The sequence below is a fragment of the Corvus moneduloides genome, chromosome 14, assembly GCF_009650955.1.
Source record: "Corvus moneduloides isolate bCorMon1 chromosome 14, bCorMon1.pri, whole genome shotgun sequence".
Taxonomy (NCBI): domain Eukaryota; kingdom Metazoa; phylum Chordata; class Aves; order Passeriformes; family Corvidae; genus Corvus; species Corvus moneduloides.
In genome coordinates, this window is record NC_045489.1 from 13837029 (window position 1) to 13857615 (window position 20587).

The following is a 20587-nucleotide window of genomic DNA, read 5'->3' on the forward strand; positions in this document are numbered from 1 at the left end:
TGTTTTAGTCAAGCATGATACAATGTGTCATTAAAAGAATCCTCATTAGCAAGTCCTTGCTAATTTCTAAAACCCTTTATCCTAACCTTGAGCAATTTTTATTTCTACTTTGCTCTGCCTAGTTACAGATCCCTGTTTATCCTCCCCTGTGCTTCCACCTTCACGACACTTGCTTTGCATCCCACAGTTTGCACATATATGAGAGGCAGAATTTGCCCCTTTGCAGGAATGACTCCTCTCATGCTTTGTAAGTAGAATTACACTCAGAAAACATCACCTTAGTCAGACCAAAGTAGTCATGTACTTTGGTGTCCTTGTCAAATTACTAATTGCAAGGTTTTAAAGTTTGAAATTGAGAGTTGCTTAACAGAAGAAGGTGACCTCCCTGTTAGCAATACCTGGATACTGATGATCTTATTCACTTCCCCTCTAAGGCAGCCATGAGAGGGTATAGAGGAAAAAGAGGGAGTAGATTTCACTATTAAAAATAAATGGGGGACAGGTTATTTTGGAGTTTTTTACAACTGCATGTTGTTACTATGCTGAGGATGCCATTCAAAATACCCTCTAAAATCTGGAGCAACTGTTAATCCCGAATAACAAACAAAACAGAATTTGTAGATGTTTAAATAATAGACCAACCCTTGCCAGCTATCCACATTAAGAATTCAATAGCCTTACATGACATCTTGTTTGCACAGGCTTTCCTGTTTGGGGGCCTTATCTTTTTATTGCACTCACCATGTAAATTGAGAAATTGCCTGTGTCAGGGCTTATGTGCATGAAATTGTTTCTTATTTCTGCACCGTGCTTGCCTGCCTTCACTAGGTATTCGGGACAGTGAGATTTCTTTGAGCAGTACCTCAGTTGTAGGCACATTTCCTGAACTGGGTGTAGGGAGGGTCAGAAAGAACTCCAGTTCCTCAATCCACCCAACTCTTCTCTGGCCAGCACATCAGATCCGGAGCAGCCAGTGTCTGATTTGCCATGTTTATAGGCCCAAACAGGAAATGTGAGAACTGAGGTGTGCCTTTAATTCATTGTTTTTGGTGATGATATCGGCATCTACCTTACCTACTGTCCAGTACTGAGAAGTCTAGATAGTATCTTAGAAACAGTTCTGATGTCCTTGGGAAAGCTCATGGTGTGAGATCACTGACCTGGGCCTTGGGGAGAGAGGGAGCATGCTGCAGGTGAACAGATCTGCATGACTCACTTCAGACCTAGAGAAATGACTGTATATGAAATGAAGGCTTATAATGAGTATTTTTGGATTAGTCATGTTATTAATTAAGGTCTACAATGTATTTCCTAGTGCACAGCTCTGCAATTCAGGCTGCAAGGATGGACTACAATGACACCATCTTATCATAAGAATGTTAACAAACTGAAAGCCTATGCAGATGCCTCTGATACAAATTTTTTAGCTTACCCTTGAGTGCTAATGTTCACACATGGCTTAAAAAGAATGATTGGTTTGATTCTGAAAGTACAGCTATGGAATTCTTTAAAGATAAAAATGCTGTTTAGAGATATATCAATATTATGTCTCAGGGCTTCATGTTTGCTATAAGTATTTCACTTCCTCACCATATGTGCCAGAGGAGAATACAGATATTAATGCAGATGTTAATATTTTTAACATATCTCTCTCTCATTTTCTTCATGGCAGCTTGTAAAATTTTCTTCATGGCAGTCCATAAAATGAAAACAGTGCTTTTTTGATAGTAATCAATTTAAGGATAAATAAATTTGCCAACCAGAAGCCTCCTGTAGAGATTAGTCACTTTCTATAATTCATGAGAATTAAATGAAAATTGATTTGTGATTACTTATATTGATTCACTGAAAACTGCTTTGCTCTTTTGGAGTTTGAGTAAACTGTCCACAGTGCCCAACCATTTGTGAAAATCTGGTTTCTTAGAATTTACTGAGTGATGCATAAAAATTCCTTAGACTTGCTTTTGTGCCAAATGCCACTTCTGGTGAAATTATTGGGGAATATGTGCAAGGGCAGGTTTCACACGTGAAGAGTCAAGACATCCTTCCCAGGCAGAGCTCAACACCTGGGCTATTTTATACTGCCTGACCATATTCACAGAGTCTTAAAACACACTTTATCTTCCTTGTCAGAGGAAACTTTCTTGGACAGCATACCCAGGCATGGAAATGATACTTTATAAGATCTACTATGAGTTTGATAGTACAGCCATTTCTTACAGAGTCCTATGAATAGGATTCTTCCCACTAAAAATACTGCTGTGCTGAATTTTTACCATGTCTTAATGTGTGTCATAGAAAATAGTTGATTTTAAGATATTTAGCTGCTATGTTGGTGGCCTCACCTACATTGCTAACACTTGTGCAAGCACTGCTGCAAAGTCCCCAGACTTTTGGTATGTGCCTTGGCATATTGGTAAGCTTAAAATGGATTTGATATTCAGTGGTGGTGGTAGGTGGAGAAGGCTGACATTCACCCTGGGACTTCCAGCGGAGTGACTAAGGAGTGGAGTACAAGGTATTGCCACTTCAGCCAAGGCTTAGAGTTTAACCTTTCCTGTGACACTCCCAACTCATCACACTGCATCCAGCAGTGGTTTAGCCCAGCAGCTGAACAGGCTGCTCAAAGGCCCATACATCCGGGGTGGAGTGGACAGCTGAGCTGTGAGACCAGTTTGTCCAAGGTCTGTGATTTCAGTGTCTGCAATTATTCACTGGCATCATCCCAACTTGCTTTTGAGCATCAGAACTTGTGTGCTGTTTGAAAAAGATTTTTCCTCTGTAATTTGTTCTTCTGGTGGACTGAACTTAGTAAGATTGCTATATACTCATGTTAGGCAAACCAGGAAATTCGTATCAAGTACCACTTAGCGTATTTGCATTTGAAAGAGGCAAGTGTTATGGTAATTAAATGCATGTGCAATAGAAATAATTCCTTGGCTTTTTGCATAAAAAGTCTCCAAATGAAGAGAAATGTCACTTGGGGATGCAATGTTCAATACATTTCCAGCAGCTGATCCATGCTAGGAGAGTTGCTGATACCTGTGAGATATACTGCTTATACACAACATTAATTCCAAAATATGCAAACATCAAATATACTGAATAATATTCATGAGTTGATTGCATGTCGTGTGCTCAGTAGTAGCTGAACTTGTAGTAACAGTCTTCTTCATTTGATTCAAGCTTTTCCAGCATGTGCAGGAAGGAAGTGTAAGATCCACATAAAAATAAACTTCACTGTAATAGTTTAGAGGAAGTACACGTGCTTGAATATGTATGCACACTCTGTGTAATACACAATGTACTGCACTTTTGAGTCACACGTCCCACCGAACAATAGCATTCTGACAGACCATTGTAGCCAGCGTTCCTGGTAAGTGAGTGCATACACAGAGCATTTGAGGCCTCAGGTATGAATCTTAATAGAGCAGAAAAGCAGATTATTTTCTATCCTATTCTCTGTGACGAAAAAGTGACGAATGAGAGCATTTTTGTCTCAGAACTTTTAATTTTGATAAGAAAGAGGAACCAATAAAGTCCTGAAGCACAGAAAGAACCAAATTATAGATTCCCATTAGAGATGCATTAGTTTTCTGCAAGTGGCACTTTTTTCTCAAGTTGTTTTTTGAGCTTTTTAAACAGTCTGGTCCCAAAGACAATGATATTTACCAGTACATTTCACTGTTAAACTTTCATTTGTATTCAAAGGTGCACCTATCACTTGCTAAAATAGAAAAATGCACATATCCTCACATGTATCAGAGTGGTTTTCACATTCAAATGAGTGCATGTTGGCTGTTTTCAATATTGGTTGTCATCAGTTTACCTGTTAAATGTGTAGGATGCCATAGTCACAGTATTTTAATTATTTTAAAATCTTCCTGTGAGCAGCTTTATTATACGTCTTGGTCTTTGATAATCTTACAGTTTTGGGAAGCATCTGCGTAGTTAACAGTGAGTTTATTTTGTACAGGAATACTGACAATAAATCTATTATCTCTACCGCAATTAAAGATAGAAACCATGAAAAATTGCAGAGCTTTTAATAAAACTAGTTCTTAAAGAAACTTTAAGTGTTATGAGGAGCTTTTTAGCCTGTGTAACTTTTCATACATTGGCGACTCCCTCGCTCTGCAGAGTGCACACCCCGCAGACGGCCTGCGGGAGATCGGGGTGACCTGAAATACTGAACGTTTGTTTGAAAAACAAGCAGAGTGTTAACTGATTAACAAATACGATTGAAGTATTCTGACACCTTCTCTCAATACTAAACCTTGATTTCATCATTCCCCGATGTTATTTCCACGAGAAAGAAATAACGTTGAGAATAGCACTGAATAGCACCAGGGAGCTGCGGCGGGTGCTGAGACTCCTGCAAGAACAAACGCGGGCAGGAACCGCGGCAGCAGCGCTGCGCCCCGAACACCCCCGAACAGTGGGTGCGCCCCTCGGTCACAGAGCCGCTGCTCCGGCCGGGCTGAGCCCCCGGGTCACAGAGCCGCTGCTCCGGCCGGGCTGAGCCCCTCGGTCACAGAGCCGCTGCTCCGGCCGGGCTGAGCCCCCGGGTCACAGAGCCGCTGCTCCGGCCGGGCTGAGCCCCCGGGTCACAGAGCCGCTGCTCCGGCCGGGCTGAGCCCCCGGGTCACAGAGCCGCTGCTCCGGCCGGGCTGAGCCCCTCGGTCACAGAGCCGCTGCTCCGGCCGGGCTGAGCCCCTCGGTCACAGAGCCGCTGCTCCGGCCGGGCTGAGCCCCCGGGTCACAGAGCCGCTGCTCCGGCCGGGCTGAGCCCCCGGGTCACAGAGCCGCTCCTCCGGCCGGGCTGAGCCCCCGGGTCACAGAGCCGCTGCTCCGGCCGGGCTGAGCCCCTCGGTCACAGAGCCGCTGCTCCGGCCGGGCTGAGCCCCCGGGTCACAGAGCCGCTGCTCCGGCCGGGCTGAGCCCCCGGGTCACAGAGCCGCTCCTCCGGCCGGGCTGAGCCCCCGGGTCACAGAGCCGCTGCTCCGGCCGGGCTGAGCCCCCGGGTCACAGAGCCGCTGCTCCGGCCGGGCTGAGCCCCCGGGTCACAGAGCCGCTGCTCCGGCCGGGCTGAGCCCCTCGGTCACAGAGCCGCTGCTCCGGCCGGGCTGAGCCCCCGGGTCACAGAGCCGCTCCTCCGGCCGGGCTGAGCCCCCGGGTCACAGAGCCGCTGCTCCGGCCGGGCTGAGCCCCCCGGTCACAGAGCCGCTGCTCCGGCCGGGCTGAGCCCCCGGGTCACAGAGCCGCTCCTCCGGCCGGGCTGAGCCCCCGGGTCACAGAGCCGCTGCTCCGGCCGGGCTGAGCCCCCGGGTCACAGAGCCGCTGCTCCGGCCGGGCTGAGCCCCCGGGTCACAGAGCCGCTGCTCCGGCCGGGCTGAGCCCCCGGGTCACAGAGCCGCTGCTCCGGCCGGGCTGAGCCCCTCGGTCACAGAGCCGCTGCTCCGGCCGGGCTGAGCCCCCGGGTCACAGAGCCGCTCCTCCGGCCGGGCTGAGCCCCCGGGTCACAGAGCCGCTCCTCCGGCCGGGCTGAGCCCCCGGGTCACAGAGCCGCTCCTCCGGCCGGGCTGAGCCCCCGGGTCACCGAGCCGCTGCTCCGGCCGGGCTGAGCCCCTCGGTCACAGAGCCGCTGCTCCGGCCGTGCTGAGCCCCCGGGTCACAGAGCCGCTGCTCCGGCCGGGCTGAGCCCCTCGGTCACAGAGCCGCTGCTCCGGCCGGGCTGAGCCCCCGGGTCACAGAGCCGCTGCTCCGGCCGGGCTGAGCCCCCGGGTCACAGAGCCGCTGCTCCGGCCGGGCTGAGCCCCCGGGTCACAGAGCCGCTGCTCCGGCCGGGCTGAGCCCCCGGGTCACAGAGCCGCTGCTCCGGCCGGGCTGAGCCCCCGGGTCACAGAGCCGCTGCTCCGGTCGGGCTGAGCCCCTCGGTCACAGAGCCGCTGCTCCGGCCGGGCTGAGCCCCCGGGTCACAGAGCCGCTGCTCCGGCCGGGCTGAGCCCCTCGGTCACAGAGCCGCTGCTCCGGCCGGGCTGAGCCCCTCGGTCACAGAGCCGCTGCTCCGGCCGGGCTGAGCCCCCGGGGGTCACAGAGCCGCTGCTCCGGCCGGGCTGAGCCCCCGGGTCACAGAGCCGCTGCTCCGGCCGGGCTGAGCCCCTCGGTCACAGAGCCGCTCCTCCGGCCGGGCTGAGCCCCCGGGTCACAGAGCCGCTGCTCCGGCCGGGCTGAGCCCCTCGGTCACAGAGCCGCTGCTCCGGCCGGGCTGAGCCCCTCGGTCACAGAGCCGCTGCTCCGGCCGGGCTGAGCCCCTCGGTCACAGAGCCGCTGCTCCGGCCGGGCTGAGCCCCTCGGTCACAGAGCCGCTGCTCCGGCCGGGCTGAGCCCCCGGGTCACAGAGCCGCTGCTCCGGCCGGGCTGAGCCCCCGGGTCACAGAGCCGCTGCTCCGGCCGGGCTGAGCCCCTCGGTCACAGAGCCGCTGCTCCGGCCGGGCTGAGCCCCCGGGTCACAGAGCCGCTCCTCCGGCCGGGCTGAGCCCCCGGGGGTCACAGAGCCGCTGCTCCGGCCGGGCTGAGCCCCCGGGTCACAGAGCCGCTGCTCCGGCCGGGCTGAGCCCCCGGGTCACAGAGCCGCTCCTCCGGCCGGGCTGAGCCCCTCGGTCACAGAGCCGCTGCTCCGCCCGGGCTCGGCCGCTCGCTCGCTCGCGGGCCCACGGCGCCCCCGCGCGGGGAAGGGGAAAGGGAAGGGGAAGGGCCGCTCCCGGCGGGGTTCAGGCTCCGGCGATGGTTCAAGACACCGCCCCCGGGCCGCCTCTGCCCGGCCCCGCCGCCTCGCTGGGAGATGGTGGCGGCCCGGCTCTGTATGTGCCTGGTGCTGTCCCTGCTGCGGCTGCCCCGCGATGCCTTCGCGGCCGGCCCGGCGGCGGCGGGGCCCGGAGGAGGGCGCGGCCCCGGCGGTTCGTGCTGGCGGCGGGGCCTGGGCTGGGGGGAGCGGCCGGCGGGAGGCCGGGCCCGAGGGGCTCGGTGTGTTCCCAGGGGCTCGGCGTGTTCCCAGGGGCTCGGCGTGTTCCCAGGGGCTCGGTGTGTCCCTGGGGAGGCCGCGGCTTCACTCGCCGGCAGCAAGCGGGTCGAGCCCGGGCCCAGCCCCCAGTACAGTCCGCCGCCTTGAGAGGGCGTTTTAAAAATACGTGCGTAATTAATTGAAGAAAAATTGTTTTATCTCTTCAGAGCAGAATTATGCAAGACAACAGTGTTGTTAACCTGTGGTTTAGCACCCCTCTCAAAGCTTGCAGGCTGTAGAATTCGGTAGTCGGTAGACCTGTAAAGTGCCTCTTTATTTTGCACCACCCTTGTTTAGGCAGCTGCAAGGAGATGCCGTCTGTAGTACCTGGAGAAAATATCAAGGGTGCAAGCAATGAAATAGGAAGGGAAATGAAAACCACTGTATTTCTGTCTAGATCAAATAAGAATTTCTGTCTTTGAAAAATTAATCCCTTTGTTTACATTCCCTTACAAAGATAATCTTGCTCATTTTATTAATTTTATTTTTGTTCTCAGGTATATTTCAGGGTTAAAAACTGATAAATAGGTATGAAGTAATGTCTGCTTAATGGAGCTCAGTTTAATTTATTTCTAATTGTGTTTCTTCATAGATGGCATGAATGTCTTGTTTATAGTTGTGGATGATCTGCGTCCTATTTTGGGCTGTTATGGAGATAAGCTTGTGAAATCTCCCAACATTGATCAACTTGCTTCTCAAAGTATGGTGTTCAGCAATGCATATGCCCAGGTGAGACAAATGACTTAAACATGTTTTCTCTATGCAAAATAATTACTGGCTTTGTTACAGTAGGTGTTAGGCAGGCCAGTGGACGAAGCAAGTATTTACTAACTTTAAGTATTTTCAGTAGGAAATAAATGATTGGGCTGAACTGTAGTGTGTGAACCTATCTTTACTAAGGTGAGAAAAAATGAAAACAGGGCATTTAAATTATGGTATTTGTGTAGCCCTTGGAGGAGCAGAGTGCCACTCAAGAAGCATTTTCACTGTTAGCAGCCAAGTGCTGCTTAAAAATGCCATTTTACTAAATTAGAATTCTCTTTTTCTACCGCTTACAAAAGCTTGTTTTACTTTTTAATCTTTTGAGGGAATCAATTCTATAGATTGCTATAAAGGGGCAGTTTGTGTGGTAAGCATCATTCTAAAATAGAGGATTCAAAATCTCACTAATTGCTCTTCACTTGACTATTCTTCATAACATGTCTACATTCCCAAGTTTCTCTCTGCTGAGAAATTAGAAGTTTGTGTCTAATTCCAGCTAGGGAATAGGACTTCAAAGCAATAACTCTTGGGTTTTGTCACCCTGAAGCAGAATTGGTCAGGCCTCTGGACCGTAACCCAGACCTTCTCTGATTATCCTTTCTTTATTCTTAAGGCAGTCCAGATCAACTAGACTGTGGGCTTTTATCAGCACAGTCCACCTGCCACTGCTGCTTAATTCTGTGTGATGTGAGCAACCAGATTTCAAAAGCACTGCCTTTATGGAACCTGACTTGCTTTTTTAAAAGCTTGCAGTTTGGAATTGATATGCTTAATAAGGATACTATTCATTCCAGCTTGAAGAGATACGAAACTCTTTCCCTGTGATTCCTGAGCTTTCAGATGGTTATGGCCCAGCTAGGCCCGTGTCAGTTTGTACATGTGTTTTGGTTTTTGTTCCAAATTTCTCTCCTTGGCTGTCTTTCTCTTCAGCAAGCCCTGTGTGCTCCCAGCAGAGTGTCATTTCTCACTGGCCGCAGGCCTGATACCACCCGGCTCTATGATTTCTACTCCTACTGGAGAGTCCATGCTGGAAACTATTCCACCATGCCCCAGTATTTCAAGGAAAATGGCTATGTGACATTATCTGTGGGGAAAGTTTTTCATCCAGGTATGGTTTGTATTGTCATTTGCTTAACATAGAAATACTTGATGTGTATAGTCTCACAAACTTCCCTAAGTATTGATGTGTGATTCTGGTCCATATTAAGAAGCTAAATCATAGTCATAAGCCAGATTTTACAGTGGATGTCATTAAGTCTCAAGGCGTTAGAGATGAGTGTATTAGATTACTTTTATCTAATGGGTATTATCTTGTCTGGAAATTGTGGGAATAAAGTCTAACATTCTAAAAATACATCTGGAAGTTAGGTATCTGCTACAAATGAAATTACTTGTTGGCTTAGTTCTGCCTGTACATGCTTCATGTTTCCTAGTAGGCTGTGAGTCTATGCTTCAAGTTCAGTAAGAAATTAGTTCACTAGTTAAAAAGCAGTAACACTACTGAGTTGAAACATACTGTAATACTGATCCTGTTTTTGGTATTTCCTTATCCTAGAACTAAATTTGTGTTGATAGATAAACTTTCAGTTGATAGTAGAGCTAATCAAGGATATGCATGAAGACTGTTACTAATCCTGGGGGTTGTTTTATTTTTTTTTTAAATTTTTTTTTGTTTGCTTTTTTTGGCTTTTTGGGTTTTTTGTTGCTGTTCCCTGAAGTAAGGCTCTTCGACAGGCTTGAGTCTCCATCACTAGTAAAAGGTGTATTTCAGGGAAAAAAGTCTGTCTTAAGCCTTTTGACTTCTATTTCTTGGTTATCTTTTCCTCAGTTGTCAAAGATTAATTTGAAATGTTTCTTCATTTAGCATATTTGAAAGAAAAATGAACAATTGAAGACAAGTTAAACTTGTGTCTGAGCTCTTCCTGGTTCAGTGAACTATTAGAGCATTTCTAATACCTTTATCTGTTTCAGGGGTTTCATCCAATTACAGTGATGACTATCCCTACAGTTGGTCTATTCCACCCTTTCATCCTTCAGCTGAAAAGTATGAGAATGATAAGGTAAGTGTGATTTGTGGCACTCTTAACAGGGAAGGATTTTCAGGATATAACCAAGTTCTTTGTGTCGAGTACAGGCTATGCTCTGTGGGTTTTGAGGCTGCACCCTTGTGCAAGAAAACAACTAACCAATGCTTTATTTCTGTGCTTTCTAAAAGAAGGCCTAGGTTATCAGATGTGTGTTTTGTTGATCAATGTGCCCATCCTGCAGATGTTTTAGGTATTTCTAAATTGGCGTTTGGAAACTTCAGTTACTGAGATATCAGCAAGCATGGTCTTAATTTGTGTCTAGGTCATGAATTCCTTTATCTGAAAAGTGCAGTTGTCAACATGCACCTGCAACTGATCTGGCTTTACTTTAGTGACGAAACATTGTCAGTAGTCTTGGTGAACTTAATGTGATAAACAGCTCAGGACTGAGTGAGAAGGGGCCATAATTAATGTTTGAATCTGAAATTTTATAATCTGATCCAGTTTTCTAGAGTGTTTGTTACTCTTAAGTGTGGCACAAAAGAATCTGATTTATCTTTATGCAAACACTGCATTAGCAGCGTGTGTTGGAGTCTGTACACTGCCCAGCAGGAGCTGCAGTCATGAGGGTACAGACAGCCTTGGCAGTGCTTTGGTCTTGGGTTTACTGCTGGAAAAAGACTGGTTTTAACAACAGCAATGTTTGCATCCGTGACATAAAGAAAAGTATGTTCATTTAGCAACCCTCCCAAACACCCTGCTGAGGCCACCTTTCCCTGGCAACTGTTAAGTCTAATTTATCTCTCTTCACTGATTACACTTCAGCCACTGCTGGCATTTGCTCAGAAATTAAGTCAGTAGCTTCTAGGCAGCTTTCTATGAACTCTTGGGATCAGAAGGAATTAAAATGCATATATATAGGGTAACCAAATGCTGCTGGATCTCCAATAGGTCAGAGATTCATCATAGAAGCTGTGGGCTTTTGCCCTATGTGACTTAATTTGGGCTTCTACCAAGAGGATTTAGAGAGGATTTCTGCGTTTTCATAGGCATGGAAGTTGCATTCTTTTGTTGGTAGAAACAAATTGATTTTAAAGTTATGGAACAGAGAATTTTGTCTTTGCATTTAACAGAAGTTACTTTTTTTTTTTCATGAAGACTTGTAGAGGAAAAGATGGGAAACTTTATGCGAACTTGGTGTGCCCGGTGAATGTGACAGAAATGCCTGGGGGGACTCTGCCTGATATTCAGAGCACGGAGGAGGCCATACGCTTACTGAACGTCATGAAAACCAACAGGCAAAAGTTCTTCCTGGCTGTTGGTTACCACAAACCACATATCCCACTGAGGTACCCACAGGTGAGGAGACGGGAGCCTGCAGAAAAGGGAACTTAAGACAAATGTTGCTTTTGCTTTTAAAAGCTGGTCCCACAAATGCTTTATTGCTGTTTCTGGAAAGCAAGCTGGAAACCAGCCTTGATTTGCTGTAACTTCAGGAGTCACCTGTGATGCATTTCAGAATGTTTAATGAGAATGAATTATGATTCCTCAGCCAAAAGCCAGGCTTCTACCACTGTCATGGTGACTGCTACTGCATGGAGATGGGCTCCAGCTTAATGGAGTATGACATAATGAGGCCTTACAAGATCTTGTATTTCATTCCCTGTTTGACTTGGTGGCAAAACTCCTACTGATTTCAGCAAAAGTGGTGTTGGAAGTGTTGTTTTGACATACAGGAGGCTGGGTTTGGGTACTTACTAACTCAGTATTTTTGAGGAATTGTTTGGGGACGACTAGTGTGGCTGTGTTTCACACTCTGACAGAAGGGGAATGAAGCCTTGTAAACTGTAATGTTAAAGGGCCCTGTAAGGGAGAATAGTTGCTGTTTAAACACAAAATTCGCAGTATATGTTAGAGGTGAGGACAGTCTTTATCTGTGTTTTGTGTTGTAAAGGAATTTCTCAAGTTGTACCCCTTGGAAAATATCACATTAGCCCCAGATCCCTGGGTGCCTAAGAAACTACCTTCTGTGGCATACAACCCCTGGATGGATATCAGGCAAAGGGATGATGTGGAAGCATTAAATGTTAGTTTCCCGTATGGACCACTTCCAGATGATTTCCAGGTAAGCTGTGAACACAGTGCTCTGAAGTCAAGCTGCCTTCACTTGTTCAAATGCAAGGGAGGAGTTGGCTGCTCTTGGATGCTCCCAGTTACTCAGCAACTGACCACTTGCAAATATTATGAATTCCCTTGCATGCTGTCACCTCTGGCTCTGTAGGCAAACCTGCACTGTCACTGCAGCAGTTTGCGTGTGAAGGAATGTATGTAGCAGCTACCAGTGCTGTGTTTGTGTTCATTATCTGAGTCTGTTTATCTGTTTCAAGCCAGCACCCAATGTATCTTCTTTTGCAAGACTTCTTGACTCTTCAGTGCTTATGCCAAAATTAGGTGCACTGTCTAGACGAAGGGAAGCAGAATGGATTGGTTTGCAATGTTTTGCTTGAAAGCACTTCTGGGAGGTGGAATTTTCTAACTGCCCCCTCCCAATTTACCTTTTCTGGGACATTAATTGGGCTACAGACAATGAAAATTAAAGCTTTACAAGTAGAGTCCTTTAGTTCTTTTACACAGCCACCCACCCCCTGGTTCTGCTGGATGTGTCTGGGGAAAAACTTTTTTTTTCCTCTCCTGTTTTCTTAACTTGCAGCGACAGATTCGTCAGAGTTACTATGCAGCGGTTTCTTACCTGGATGTGCAAGTTGGCCTGCTGCTGAATGCTTTGGATAATGTAGGATTCTCAAATAACACAATAGTAGTTTTTACTGCTGATCATGGTAAGCATTGAAATCTTTCTCAAGCTTACTGTTAAGAACTTCATTGTACAACTCAGTGCTGGCATATTAATCCAGTGTGTGTTTCTATAATGTCCAGCAGAGCTATCATACCTTGTACCTCTGGCTTTCAGAGACAGATTGAAGGGACTGGCACTGACTTCTGCGGCTGCACTGTTCTGTCCCCCCACAGGCACTTTAATCAGGTTGAGGATTGCTGGTGAGGAATGAGGCTGCCTGTCAGGACACGAGGCTGAGCTTGCTGTATTCCCACCCCCTGCCCAAGGAGTGACTCTTGCTGGGAACAGTGCTCTGAAAGGAGCCACCACTCCTCCCCCCTTACCATTTGTAGAAAGCCATCTGGTACAGTGGGTAACAGGCTTTCTCATTAACTGCTCAAGTGTGTTTTCTTACACTTGTCATTGCTGCTTGCAGAGCATCTAAACTGGTAGGGATATGGTCCCTCTCATGACTGATATCCTGCACACTCTGGATCCTGGTAGTAAAAAACTTAATTTGAATTGTGGGACAAATGCATCAAGGATTTAATGCTTGTTTCAATGCTCTGATATTCATTAAAATAACCCTGTCATGATCCCTTTAATTGGGAGATGTCTTAGCTGATTTAAACCAGTTAGGATGTGAATTAACTACATCAATTTAGAGTCACACATTTAGTTAATTTGAGTTGACTTCTGTGAGCAGTTGTGTATAAACAAGCTCTTACGAGTTTTATAGCAATGGGATTAATACTTTTAGTACTAAAGTGACTCTAGATGTTCCTTCTGACTTGCCACTTTGACTTGACTTTCCATTGTAAACTGAATTTTTCTTTTCCTTGCTGTGGATAACTGTAAACGGTAGGTGTTTCCAGTACCATGGCTGGCAAAGTGATCAAGAAAAAGCATGTGTTAACATAGCTGTCATAGAGTTCCTTTGTCTTCCCCCAAAGTGAAGTTGGCAGTATATCTGCCTGGAGGGAAGTCATGTTGGCATCTCTTTCAAGAGGAAGAGGAGAGCTGAAAAGTTTTATCTCTGTTGTTTCCTCAGGGGTAGCATCCTGATATGGCAGTCTGGCATAGAGAGCAGCCTTGGCTCCAAGGGATGTTCAGCTACAGTGTTAACAGGAGTATTGGAGAGCTGGCAGCAGCCCAAAACTTAAATGAATGCCTTGTGGAATTGATCTGGAGACTCTTGCAGGCACTGTGACACACCCCAATTCCTCTTTTCTGCTGTTTTAATGCTAATTTCCTAATTCTAATCTAGAGTAGGAGAAATAAGGAAAGGTGTAATTATTTCCTTTATAAAAGAGTATCAAGTTGCAAGATTTAGATGGCTGTTGAAATAGCTTTCACATTAGAGAAAAGTCTTGTTATATCTAAACACAGATTGTTATTTACCTTTTAATGTAACCTTTATAATAGAGTAGTGGCCTCAACAGTCAGAGTCAATTTACAGTGAAAAAGAAATGACTACTAAATTGCAACCCAGTATCTGCTCTGAATTGTGTTTTTTGTCACCTAGGGTGGTCCCTGGGAGAACATGGTGAATGGGCAAAATACAGCAATTTTGACGTTGCTACGCGCGTGCCGCTGATGTTTTATGTCCCAGGAATGACAACTCCCCCTGTCAGTCAAGGAGCAAGGGTCTTCCCCTACCTCGACCCTTTTAGCCATATTGGAGGCTCAGCACCTCAAGGTAAATTTGCAGTGCTTATTTTTTTGTTTGCAGTGGGTACATGGAGGTTTTGATAATGTCTCCATCCGCCTTGAGAATTCACTTTGTCTTTCTGAAGAGCTCTTTTTCAAAGTAATGGATATGATTGTCTCTAAGGCTACACATTGGAAAAACAGAAGTGCAAAAATTTTCTTGTTAAAAGTCTATCATAAGTGCATAGACTAGCATCTTCAGAGCTGACTTCCAGCCCTTAATTGCCTTGATTTTGGTACCCCCAAAAATCCAGTACAGAGCACTTTGAATAAAACACCAACTGAATTATTAGAAAAAGTTGTTGTCCAACCATTCTGTTCCATAACTTATATTTTGATATTATTTCTTCTAGGGCAAAGTAAAAAAGTGGTGGAGCTGGTGTCTGTGTTTCCAACACTTGCAGAACTTGCTGGCCTGCAGGTTCCTCCTGCGTGTCCAGAGACGTCGTTTGGTGTTGTGCTGTGCACTGAGGGGACAAGCATTGTCCACTATTTTAATGTCTCTGAAGAAAAGGTGGAGGAAGGCAAGGAAGGGTGTGATGACACTGACAGGTGTTTTAATGAAGAACCTGTTGCTTTCAGCCAGTATCCCCGGCCTGCAGACACTCCCCAGTGGAACTCTGACAAGCCAAAGCTGAAAGACATCAGGATCATGGGCTATTCCGTGCGTACCATTGACTGCAGGTACACTGTGTGGGTTCAGTTTGACCCCAGCAACTTCAGTGCTGACTTCAAGGATGTCCATGCAGGAGAGTTGTACATGATGGAGACTGACCCAAACCAGGATTATAACATCTATAACAATACCTCACATGGTTGGCTTTTAAAAAAAATTCTTGGCTTTCTAAAGCATTAGGGTTCAGAAACTTCTTCGTGCCTGTTCTTGCAGCTGAATTAATGCTTCCTCTTTTGTATAGAACTTTTCTCTTGCATAGAAAACAACTTGGATTGAATTAAAATCCTGCTTGTATCAAAACTAGCCGTTGCCTTTGTCTTGTTACAGCCCTTACTGCACTGAAGTAGTCAGAGGGAACTTCTGCGGCCATGTTTTCAAACACAAGCTTGTAACACTTCTGAAAAGGCCACACAGAGCATCAGGCCCATACTGTGAAACATCTCAGTGGTCTTCTGTAGCGAGTGAAGAATTAAATTTCATTATCTGTGCTGAAATTGTTGGTGTGAAAGGTGGAAAACCAGCAACTTACATGTTTGAGTGGCTGTGCAGTGAATATAAGTCATGACACAGGTCCTGTCCCCTTTACCTAGGAGACTTGAGGCTGGAGTGGTCGTTTGGTAGTGGGAAGGGCTGAGGTGTTTCTCTCATTAGCCTTAGATCTTACTAGAGCCCAAAGAGAAACTTCATGTGTTTTATCCAAAATTTAATAATTCTAATAAAAGCTTTAATTTGGAATTCATGCTTCTTCTCATACAGCGGGAGAATCTGAATTTTTAGTTAATGTGTGTGAAATGAGTACTTTCTTCACTGAAACACTAAATAAGACTGGGGGGTTAAGGTAATTAACGCCAGTGTGCTTTTCTGTGGGTTTTCCTGAGGATTGGCCTAATGGGTCTCCACAGGTGAGAGGGGATAGAAACCTTTAGCTTTTGGAGCTGGCTGCTTGTTGAACTACTCAGTGCACTTGAGGGTTGTCACATTCAGTGACAGAGACCTGGATGTTTGCCTTCCTATGTGCTAATGGGCTTGGCAGTCTCTGTTTTGGACTAGGAGAGCTAAAAGCCTCCCATTTAAGTTTTAAGTTTTTTGTGTAGCACTTAGCAACACAGGATGTGGAGCATTAGTTGTCCTAAACTATGCTGTGGGTTATATGCCATCGTCCAGATGGCGAAATGCATTAAGGTAAATGTGTTTGGGAACTTGAATCTGAGAAAAATGGTTTTGCTGAGTATTTTATTTAAGTGTTGTCTGTATTTTGTGCTTACAGCCACGAGGTACATGGTGCTTTAGTGTGAAGGCAGTAATTTGTGTTGTTTTCTATCAGCCTGCTGGATTTCTGCAGTTTTGTCTTGGTAATCGAGAGTCTCAGAATTTGTACCTTAAAAAATAAGAGCTTGTTCAGATAGTGTTAACTCCTGCTACCTTCCTTAATGAACTGCTCCAGTTCCTACAAAAAGCCAGCCATTACTTGTCTTCCTCAGATAAATTGACTTTAATATTCTAGAGAAGCCATAGACATGACTTTATTTCATTAAAACCCATGTGACAGTCTTATTCCTGATTAATGTAGGGTACCCACCATGCATCTGCTTCTCTGTTAGAAGACAGTGGTTATTTAGTGCCTTAAACTCAATTACAAGGGTGTATTTCTCATGAACTTGCCATTTTTTTTTTCTCAGCCCAAGATCCTGTGTGTTCTGCAGCACTATTATTCCAGGTAAAAATGTATTTTTCCCTCATTTATACATATATCCTTAGATCCTTGGCTGGTGTGAAGTACTTCAGTTGTATGTAGCAGATTCAATGTAGCTATACCAATTTCACACTGGCTGAAGGTGTGTTTTCCTGAGAGCAGTGCCAGGCAGAGATTTGGAGTCTGCAGCTAGAGCTAATTATATCTCTGACACACTTTCCTTCAAAGGAAAATCAAATATTGGGAAAGTTATTTTGGGGAATGTATTGAAGCGTTAAGGATTAATCTAAATCTCTGGTATGCTGGGTCAGTAATACAATGTGCATTTAAAATTGTTCTGGCAAATGGGTATTATCTGAGACTTGGCTACGTGAGCTTTGTGTTTTCTGTTCTCCTGCTAACACATCTGAAAAAAAAAGAAAAAAACCCCACGTTTTTTGGGGGGGATGTAAAATTATAGCATATAGATAAATTATTTAGGATTTTGTTTGCATGAAAACTTTTCCGTGCATACCCTGCCCTAAGCCTTCCATCACTTCAGGCAATTTAATTTTTCAAGTGGAGATAAAAGTCCTGGTGCTAGGTGATGAGTATTTTTTTCCTCAAGTCATTCTCTTTATATTGAAAGGGAAAAGCTGCCCTTGACCTTTCTTAATCAAAATCCAGTAATCTTTTGGGGAGACACGAAACAGAATTGTTTCTGACAGCCAGTGAATCAAGATGTATCTGCAAGCTCAGGGCAAGGACGTTCCTGAGTAATTGCAGAAGTCCCTAAGCAGGTTTCTACAGTCCACCTGGAGAGCTGGGCCCTTCTGCCTGCTGCTGAAGTGGGGCAGAGCATTTCTGAGGATGAGAGGCACAGCAGTAAAAACCACTCTGCTCTTGCAAGTGCCATGTGAGTTGGTTGTGTTATGGAACTTGGTGAGCGAAGTGCAAATCCAGCAGTGACAAAGGGAGAAGGCTGGTTTTTTCAAGCAAACCAAAACCCTGCTTCTGCTGGAGAGCCTGAGCTGTGGGTCTTGCTGGGCTGAGCAGCCTCCACTGAAGAACAGAAGAGCTTAACAGGAGCAATAAAAGTAAAGCGCTCTTGTGAGCAGCACTGTCTCTAGAGGGAAGAGGTTGCAAGCCAAGCATCAGGAAATAAATGAGATGCCAGTGTTGACCCTATTTCTCAGGATGGCACCAGAACAGCTGGAAGAACAGCGTGATGCTGCCTCAGCAGGAATTGTTACCTGTGGTACATGTATGGAGAGCCTCCACTGGGGACTGCAGAGTAGTCGCCGTAAGCACTTGGCACAAAGCAGAGTCAATAAACAGACCTCTGTTAATAAGCTAATGTACAGCAGTGAGTAAGCAATGGAATTAAGATTTTGGTCCCTAAACAGCTGTACATCAGTCAATCATAATTCATGATGTTTTTTCAAGTGTATGGATGCACAGCACCCTAAAATCAAAGTTTTTGAAGGAAAGTAAAAAATACACTATGTACAAAGCAGAAGCAATGGGAATCTTAAAAAAAATGGAGGTAGCTGTGTTTGGGTGTTCTTTGTAGCACTACAGGAATGTTTATGGCATGCTGTTTGCAAAGCAAAGATTTGGGTCTAATTTCAAGCATGCTGTGCACACTGGAGTAGATGGAAATGCTGTAGCTACACACTGTGCTGTGCAACAGATTGGAATCCCCCCTTTGGCCTGTGCTTGCTGGGGGAAATGGTGTACATTTTGGATTAATGTGAGAGTTGCAAATGTGTTTGTGTGCTGAGGCAGGCAAAGGCAGCTGAGAGTCCTGGCTATTGGTCAGATGTTACCTAATTAATCAACATTGTGTGTTAATTATGTATTAGTGACTTGCTGCTGTGTTGTCTTGGTCAAGTGGAGTCCCCTGTTGGAACTAGTGTTCCGCAGCACGAAGGATGGGATATGGCCGTGATGGTTCAATATCAGGGATGTTTCTTAGTTCCTGGTGCTAGGACCATAACGTCATGCTTGGCACCCAGGCTTGCAGGGCACTCTGCAAAGCTTATGTTTCGTATACTTGGGAAGTGCCTGGTAGTTGCAGCTGAGTTCCTTTGTTGAATGTGTAATTCTTTTCTTTTTTTCTCCCCTCCAGTGGTTACTTAGCATTCAAATGTGAAACGCTACATAAAGAATGAAATTGCCCTCCTGGTAACTAGGTTTTCCAGTGCTTTACAGTTTTCTAGGCTATAGAACTTCTTGCTTTTCACATCAGAAACTCCCAACCAAGTTAAGATGACTCTGTGTCAAAACTTTTTATGTCTCTGTGTTTGACTTCCTAGCTAATGAAAATTATCTTCAGATCTGCGTGGGGGGATCTTGACTCCAATGTTCTTCTCTGCCTAAATGTACAGGTCTCCTTTTAAAGTCTGTGGGAGTTCTGCATATGAAAAAAGATAGACTACCAATGTCGAGATCCACCATAGGAAGCAGCAAAAAGGGCTTTTTGCCCTCTATCTGTAACACTTGTCTCAGTGCTGAGTAGCAGAAAAACATTTCTATCCAGCAGTGTGTGAAGGCCCCAGCTATAATGGAGCTTTGACTAAGCAAGAGGAAATGGCAAAGTTTGAGATGCTTCTGTAGGTGCAGTTGGACAGGGAGTGGGATAGTAGAGTGAAGGAGCAGAGAGGAAAGGAACAGTAAGATGTAATGAACAGTGAAATCAGATATAAAGTCATGATCTGAAAGATTAGGATCCAGCAAGAAAACAGAACAGAAATCGAAAGAGAACAAGATTGGGAGGGGAAATATTTTATAACTCTGGTTTTAGGCTTTGCAGATATTTAGGGGAACTCAGATCTTGCTGTTTCTGCTCTAATTTTTTCCTGTGTTTTAAGTTTAGAATCTGTGAGCCTTGTAAATGTTGTGTTTGCATAAGTTCTTTGAATTTATCTCTAAAGCACTTTTGAAAATCTGCTTTAGTATGTTGTGATTTTTGTCACAAGTATACTCAGTCTGGCATTATCCATGCATTCAAAACCCTTGCCCTTTTCTTTTGGTCCCAATGCCATAGTAGAATCAAAGTCTGTAATTTCTAGTGTGTTACACACTTGTGCTGAAGGTTCCCTGTGTGCTCTGTGACTGAAGGGCAGTTCCCTGTAGGTTACAAACCTGTAATGGTTTGTGCTCCATGGTCACCCTGCCCTAAATGTCTGGCAAGCCTTGGGGTTGATTTCTGCTGAGGCTGCTTGGTAAGGTGGGGACAAATGGCATCAGTGTGGTCATGCTGCAGCTTCCTGCTGTGTTGGGCTGCAAGTGTGGCTGCAGGTATCATCTGACTATCTGACTGCAGTCTTTTTTTTTTTTTTTGTGTGAGGGGAGTGTTGATTTGATTAAATCAAACTGTCTTATGTAGAGATATTGCTTTGGTGACAGCTATATTGAAAAGTTTAGCTTTGATAAGATCAGGAACCTTCGCTTCAATTTTATTTCAATTTTTATTATATTGCATAATTTTGACATAATTTAAAAGGGTATTATAACAAATGGGAATGCAATTACTTTGTGAGAATTATAAAGTCAAAACAAAAAATTTTGATCTCTGAAGGAGAGTGTTCATCTTTGTCAAATGAAGCTACTCATTTCACAAGTGTCAATTCAAGTTTTTGAACCAGAATTTTTTGAATTTTTGTCTTGAGGGAAAACTTTGAAATATTGGCAACAAGAAAGTGATGGAAAATCCCAATTCATGCATCTCCTTATGGCATTAAAATGCCAATTCTAATCTGGCTTCACAAATAATTATTCACATTAGCAGAGTGTTGAGGGCTGGATTTGGGTTTAGGCCATTTCTGTTTGCAGTGCCCTA

The 20587-nt window shown here is 45.4% G+C and overlaps 1 protein-coding gene across 1 annotated transcript; it reads left to right on the forward strand.

The window, feature by feature from the left end:
- Positions 1-6769: 6769 nt before the first annotated feature.
- On the forward strand, positions 6770-15374 carry IDS (iduronate 2-sulfatase). Its single transcript, XM_032124193.1, has 9 exons — positions 6770-6959; positions 7656-7792; positions 8756-8933; positions 9797-9885; positions 11011-11211; positions 11807-11977; positions 12563-12689; positions 14211-14384; positions 14749-15374. Exons 1-9 carry the CDS (start codon positions 6845-6847, stop codon positions 15249-15251), a joined length of 1695 nt encoding a protein of 564 aa, XP_031980084.1. The 5' UTR covers positions 6770-6844; the 3' UTR covers positions 15252-15374.
- Positions 15375-20587: the final 5213 nt, after the last annotated feature.

Excerpts from the sequence above, each read along its gene's own strand:
- IDS (XM_032124193.1), top strand. The coding sequence starts at position 6,845 with ATGGTGGCGGCCCGGCTCTGTATGTGCCTGGTGCTGTCCCTGCTGCGG. Across the intron at positions 8,934-9,796 it reads GGGGAAAGTTTTTCATCCAG|GGGTTTCATCCAATTACAGT; the intron begins GTATGGTTTGTA and ends TATCTGTTTCAG. Across the intron at positions 12,690-14,210 it reads AGTTTTTACTGCTGATCATG|GGTGGTCCCTGGGAGAACAT; the intron begins GTAAGCATTGAA and ends TTTGTCACCTAG.